General features: G+C 46.9%; 1 protein-coding gene across 1 annotated transcript; it reads right to left on the bottom strand.

Annotated features, from left to right (window-relative positions):
• Nucleotides 1–203: 203 nt before the first annotated feature.
• LOC124699961 (protein kinase PINOID-like) lies at nt 204–1,649 on the bottom strand. Its single transcript, XM_047232172.1, has one exon. The coding sequence runs from the start codon at nt 1,590–1,592 to the stop codon at nt 204–206; it is 1,389 nt and encodes a 462-aa protein (XP_047088128.1). The 5' UTR covers nt 1,593–1,649.
• Nucleotides 1,650–6,981: the final 5,332 nt, after the last annotated feature.

Genomic DNA, 6,981 nt, shown 5'->3' with positions numbered 1-6,981 from the left:
TGTATGTATAACTCGGAGCTGGATCCAATAAAATTAATCGATGCACTAATTCACAGTAGTACGTGCAGCGGTGGCGTAATTAGTCAACATGATTCTCTAGTAATTAACAAGCTAGCTGGTTAATTCGTGCCTCGATGCAGAAAAAATGGCTTCTTCGGATGAACGCCGGCCGAAGGGTGATCATCAACTAGCTAACTGCATGCTCAGAACTGATCGAACAGGTTGTGCACGTCCGGCGACGCCTTGCCGCACTGCAGGTGCAGCGCGGCCCGCGGCGGCACGACGGGCGGGGCCGACGACCTGAGCAGCGCGAAGTTGAGGCCCCTGAAGAACGGGTGCGCCTTCACGTCGGCGGCGCCGCGCCGGGACCCGAGCCGCGCCTTGGGGTCCTTGTCCAGGAGCCGCGCGATCAGGTCCCGCGCCGCCGCGGCGTCCCCGTGCGACGCCGTGGCCGCGGGCAGCGGCGGGCACTCCAGCGGCGCGCGCACGATGTTGCGGAGCGTGGCCTCGTTGGTGGCGCCCACGAACGGGGTGCGCCCGTAGAGGAGCTCGTACAGGAACACGCCGTACGCCCACCAGTCCACCGACGCGCCGTGCCCGCCGCCGCTCGCCACCTCCGGCGCCACGTACTCGTGCGTGCCCACGAACGAGCTGGACCGCGCGTCCACCGGCTCCGCCACGAACCGCGGCCGAGGTCGCGGACGCGGCGCCGCCCGACGTCTCCATTTCATCAGCCGGAGGAGGTGCACCTCGGGGAAGCACGTCGGGATCGACGCCGTCGCGTCGTCGCCGTCGTCGTCCCCTGCGACGTTCCTTTCCTCCTCGAGCGACGGGGAGGCCGTGGACTCGAGCGAGAGGTCGAAGTCGGTGAGCATGATGTGGCCGTCGCCGCGTATGAGCACGTTCTCCGGCTTGAGGTCGCGGTACACGATGCCCATCATGTGCAGGTATTCCAGCGCGAGGAGCACCTCGGCGGCGTAGAACCGGGCGGAGGCGAGCGGGAACCGTCTCCCGGGCATCCGGTGGCGGAGGGAGTGGAGGTCCCCGCCGGGGCAGAACTCCATGACGATGCAGGAGTAGTCGGTGCCGGCGTCGAAGTCCGCGAACATGGTGGGAAGGAACGGGTGGTCGAGCCGCCGCAGGACGCGCTTCTCGGCGGCGGCGCGGCCGAGCTTGCCCTTCTTGGCGAGCGCGCGGCGGTCCACCACCTTCATGGCGTAGGCGCACGACTGGTTCCCCTCGGCCTCGAGGCGGCAGAGGTAGACGGTGCCGATGTCCCCCGCGCCGACGCGGCGGACGAGGGTGAAGTCCCGCGGGCCGAGCGGCGCCGCGGCGGCACGGATGGCCTCCCACGCCAAGTCGCCCGCGCGATGCGGGCGCGGCGGGGAGGAGGTTGGCGTGGCGACGGCCGAGTCGACGGAGAAGGTGGAGGAGCGGCCAGCGACACTGGCCGTGCTGCTGCTGCTCGCGGAGCTGACGCTGGAGTTTGAGTTGGGCGCTGCCATGTCGGGAAGGTACGGCGCCGGCTGGAGCATGGCGGCGTTCGGAGGTTTGGGAGGGGTCGATGAAGAAGAGACGGTGGGAGCGGCCATTATATAGGGCTCGCGGTTGCTCTTGCTGGCTTGGATAGATGAGATCTCTCTGCTGGTTTGGTTTTTGTAATGGAGGTTTGCGCGTTTCGGAGAAGGTGGTTGCAGGTGCTGGTTTTATAGCCAGCTAGGGATGAGCGAAGAGAGTGAGCCTTCTGTCAGCCTGAGCAGCATGGAGAAGCTAGATTTGTGATGAACTAGCTGGCCACGTGGACGTACGTGCCACGTTGCATGGCATTTGCGCTATGGTAGCACGGAAGGTTCGTCGTCCTTTGCCAACATCTACTGGCCTATTGCTTGCTTAATTGGTGCTCATTTTCGCCTGAAATTCACCACGGGTTTTTCAACATTTGTTGTTTCTCTGAGGTTTCTTCGACCTCGTCTGGAGTTCGATCACCTGTTGCAAAAATCAAGCATGCTTATACTCCTTTCGTCTTCAAATTTTATCACGTTTGACAAAAACATAGGAGTAAATTAATACTACCTCCGTTTCAAAGAATAAGACGTTCTTGTTTTACGTGTTTTTTGTTTGATAAAAAAAATACTTCAAATATATGAAAATTATTTGTATGATATTAGCATCACTACAAAGTACTTTTCAATACGAACACAATGATACTAATTACATATAATGTAATCCGAATTTTGTTGCCTAATTTTTATAGTCAAAGTTCGTCCTGGAATACGCATGTGCCTTTATTCTTTGAAATGGAGGTAGTATCCATTATCAAATGCATAAATTATAAAAATAGAATTTATGACGATTATAGATTTGTTAGGATTATACTTTCCATATATGTAACGGAATATGCTAGGAGAATAAAACATATTCCGATATCTAATCAATTCTCTTAATTGAGTCGATCCTTACCAAATATGTCTACTGGGTTGACTATATAAACATGTAACCGATACGAGACAAAGCATCGCTTTCACATGCAAAAAAAACTCACATGGTATTAGACCTAGCCAACGCAGTATTTTTTAAAAATGAGGATACATGTCTAAGGCCACTAACCTACTCGTGAGCGGGGGGGGGGGGGGTGAATATAATTGTCTAGTCTCTTCCATCAGATCGGTCTTCAAGATGTTGATTGTTTCTCCATGTTTGATCAAAATTTAGAAACTTCGATTTTCACTAAACCAAGCGCCCAAAGTAGTTGTGAACCGAGAGTGTAATTAACATGGTACAATACAAAGTCAATAGCCATTCATGGGACAAACACACACCATAGCACCTTCAAACTTTTGTTAGGGGTACTTTGGATGAGCATGCATGTCCTCATACCTTGAGAGTTCAGACTAAATACATTACTTATTACTTATGGTATCTCCACATGCGCCTCCAAATAGTGTCCATAACGATGTCGGGCAAGCGCTTTGGGGGCACTGGCAAAAACTTCCGCAGATTTGGGGTCGGCTGCTCGTCCGGCGACCCTATACACTGGTTCAATATGTTTTATTTATTTCTCAAACGTGATAACAAATTTAGCTAAAATGTTCGTTACGAAACTAGTCGCATAGAACAATGTAATAATACTACAACTACTACTTACTAGTTTTCTTTGGCACACATGCTTAACAAGATTCCAAATGAAAACATCTCATTCATCTGAATTTCCCGGACCCTCTTCATATTGTCCTTGTTTGCATCATTAGCTTTCAGAAGATCACACAACATGTATTCCAACTGTTATTTCCTTTCATCGTCCCACTTATTCTTCTCCTCTAGCAGCAACTTCTTCTCTTTCTCCACCTTGCGCAACTAAATTATAGATTGCTCCACACGGTTCTCATTTAGTTTTGCCATGTTTTGCTCAAACACACGCCACAGTTGGTACCATCCTACATATATGAATTATGAACAAACTTGACCATACACAACTTACATCCTATTGTTAACATGCACATCGAGGTACTACACATTGGCAGAAATAGCCATCGATTCTAAGCTAGGATTATAAAAATCCTAAATTGAAACCTAAACCTAAATATTTACATCGCCGGTGCAATGGGGGAGTGGGGAGGAGAACTCACATCGCCGAGCCAAGGCTCACTAGAGGTCTCTCCATCGTTCCAGCTGTCGAGCGGTATAAGTGGCAACGGTCTAGCAACGGAGAGTTGCTGCAGCGGAGCGGGCGAACGGATGCAGCGACTCCAAACATCGGTGAGGAGACGGGCATCAATGTGGCGATGTGGCTTGCACGTACACGTCGCCGAGCTTCTGACGCGTCAAATCATGGGTGGCAGCGAATGCGATTTTGACGGTGGCATAGGATGCAAGTAGAGCCAAGCGCTCACTGCTCAGGGGAAAGAATGAGTCTGGGGGTGGGGGGATGGGTCCCTGCCGAGAATGACCTGCGGCCAATGCGACATGGCAAGCGTTGCTAGCGCCTCTGACGATCTTTGCACGTCAGGACCGACACGATATAGTGTCGGACCATATATCGAGCCGTCCCCATGCCGCCGGCATGGTTTGTAGGGACCGTAGCGACCCATTTTTGGTCGAGCGCCCCCCAAACCTATTTGGAGAACTATTAAAAGGCTATTAAAGGCTGCTGGTGGAAATGCCCTTGGCTGTTCAATCTTTTGTTAGGGGAAAAAAACAGGGCAGTTAATTAGTTCGAGGCAATGGTCCTTTCTCTTTACTTTAAGCGAAAGTGTGGCCGGACTAACGAACTGGTTGCTGTGGGTTGCCGCGGAACAACAAGTCCCGCCAAAAAAAGCGACTGCTTTTTTCTGGTGCAAGTCTCCGAGGAAAGGCAATTCCTTCCTCAGGCCAAGTCAAATCACACTTTATATGTATGCATAGACGCATAGTCCAATGAAAAGTTATATACTAGCAACGTTAGTTGTCGTACATAACAACGTAGAACAAGACGGCATTGATATCATATAAGTGTTTCGCTAATTCTCGATCCACTGATAATTAGATTAATTCTCATTCGCTTTTAAACCGTTCGATTGGGTTATGGTTTGAGCTAGACGTAAGTTGTAACATTGACTTTTTCTAGTTGCACATAAGATTGTAATTGAGATTTTACTACTTACACATGAGGTGCAACTGAAAAATTATCCCGATCATTAGATTTAATTTGTAATTCGTGGTAGTAATGATCGAGGTGCAACATAAGTTGCAACTGAGATCTGATAATATCACTTGACTAAAAAATTAAGGTAATCCTCAATCGACTGAAATGCTGCACTTACATAAGAGTTCGACACAATGACTTACGAACACGGTCGTGGCATCGCTCCACTAGGGCGGACTCAAGCGGGTGCTCCGAGAATTCAGCGCATGAGCAAGAGCTTCACGGTTCACGCCACGTCCATCCGTGAATCCCTTTCCGTAACAAATCTTTCGTCAGCATGCTAATACGGGGTGCAAACTCTTACAATTTGTAGTCTTGGTACGAACTTTTGAGCTTAATAAAAACGCTATTTATCGGAAAAGAAATGACTACGGTCATCAGGAAGTGTGCGTGAGTGTATGCCTGCAGTTGTGCGCCCCTAGCCCATTCTTCCTAAATCCTAACAATGATTCTACGTAGCCGATGAGTAGCGCACCTTGATCAACTTTTATATATCTAGCTGTGCCCCTGTGTTCTGGTGACTTTCATGTCATTTCATTAATTTTGGGTAAGAAACTCGAGGAGAGATAACATTAATTTGTGTAATTTCACAATTTTTATTTAGTAAATATTAGACAAGTTCTTTTTTAGGAAGAACAAATCATGCTTCAGAAGCACAGTTGCACATCTGTTGTACTTATGAAAAGGATTTCAAATTTTAGCTTGAGTACAATTTTGAACCCACTGAACTCTCCGTAATCTTGGAAATTAAGAAACACATTTCATAATTATTCCATATAACTTTCATCAAATTCAAACAATGATTATCTAAATTTGAAATCCATTAGAATATCATGTGTTAATCCAATGGGAAATTTGCAGGATGATATATTACAAAATCCACCAAAAACTCACAAAATAAACCCATTCAAATCTAGAACTATGTTTGTCAGCTGTGAAATGTAAGCATAATAATAGTCAAAAAAAATGTAGCGCATTATTTCCAGCTTTTAACATTTCATTAGTACGGTCAAATTACTCTTTAATTATTACTTCAGATCTCTAGCATCCGGACCCATAAGTCCTGGACTTTGGTGGAGAATGAAGTCATAGATCACCACAAGGCATACAAATAAACATCATTATTTTACCACATTCTTTTAATTCATATATGCTTTCATTTTATGTAATAGATAATCATCTCTTCTTTTAGAAAAGATACTCATCTCCGCTGATCCTGTAAAATGAACAACATAGATAGGAGGATAAAGCTCGACCATGATGAGTGCTTATTGATCCGCATGATTTCTAAAACACTAATAATATCCTAATATCCTATAGATTGATAACTTACACGTATTAGCATATACGATTGTCTGCCACACTACAAAAATGATCAAGAAAAACATAGCAACACTGTTGGAGATATGCCCAAGAGGCAATAATTAAAGTGTTTATTGTTATATCTTAGTGTTCATGATAAATGTTTACATCCCATGCTATAATTGTATTAAGTGGAAACATTAATACTTGTGTGTTTTGTAAATATAAAGGAGTCCCTAGTAAGCCTCTTGTTAAACTAGCTTGTTGATTAATAGATGATCATGGTTTTTTGATCATGAATATTGGATGTTATTAATAACAAGATCATATCATTAGGTGAATGATGTGATGAACATACACCCATAATAAGCATAGCATATGATCAAGTCATTAAGTTCGTTGTGCTTCAAGCTTTAATATGCATAGTAACTTAATCCTTCGACCATGAGATCATGTTAATCACTGATACGTCTCCGACGTATCGATAATTTCTTATGTTCCATGCCACATTATTGATGTTATCTACATGTTTTATGCACACTTTATGTCATATTCGTGCATTTTCTGGAACTAACCTATTAACAAGATGCCGAAGTGCCGCTTGTCGTTTTCTGCTGTTTTTGGTTTCAGAAATCCTAGTAACGAAATATTCTCGGAATTGGACGAAATCAACGCCCAGGGTCCTATTTTGCCACGAAGCTTCCAGAAGTCCGAAGGAGAGACGAAGAGGGGCCACGAGGGGGCCACACCCTAGGGCGGCACGCCCCCCCCCCCTTGGCCACGCGGCCCTGTGGTGTGGGGCCCCCGTGCCGCCTCTTGACCTGCCCTTCCGCCTACAAATAGCTGTAGGATAACGTTGCATAGAAAACAAAAATTTTCCTACCGCGAACACGCAATCCAAGCCAAGATGCAATCTAGAAGACGGTAGCAACGAGGGGGTATCGAGTCTCACCCTTGAAGAGATTCCAAAGCCTACAAGAGGAGGCTCTTGTTGCTGC

This window comes from Lolium rigidum, chromosome 3, assembly GCF_022539505.1.
Source record: "Lolium rigidum isolate FL_2022 chromosome 3, APGP_CSIRO_Lrig_0.1, whole genome shotgun sequence".
Classification (NCBI taxonomy): Eukaryota; Viridiplantae; Streptophyta; class Magnoliopsida; order Poales; family Poaceae; genus Lolium; species Lolium rigidum.
This window is presented reverse-complemented; position numbering and strand designations above follow the sequence as displayed.

Coding starts and splice junctions, on each gene's coding strand:
- LOC124699961 (XM_047232172.1), bottom strand. CDS start 1,592: ATGGCCGCTCCCACCGTCTCTTCTTCATCGACCCCTCCCAAACCTCCG.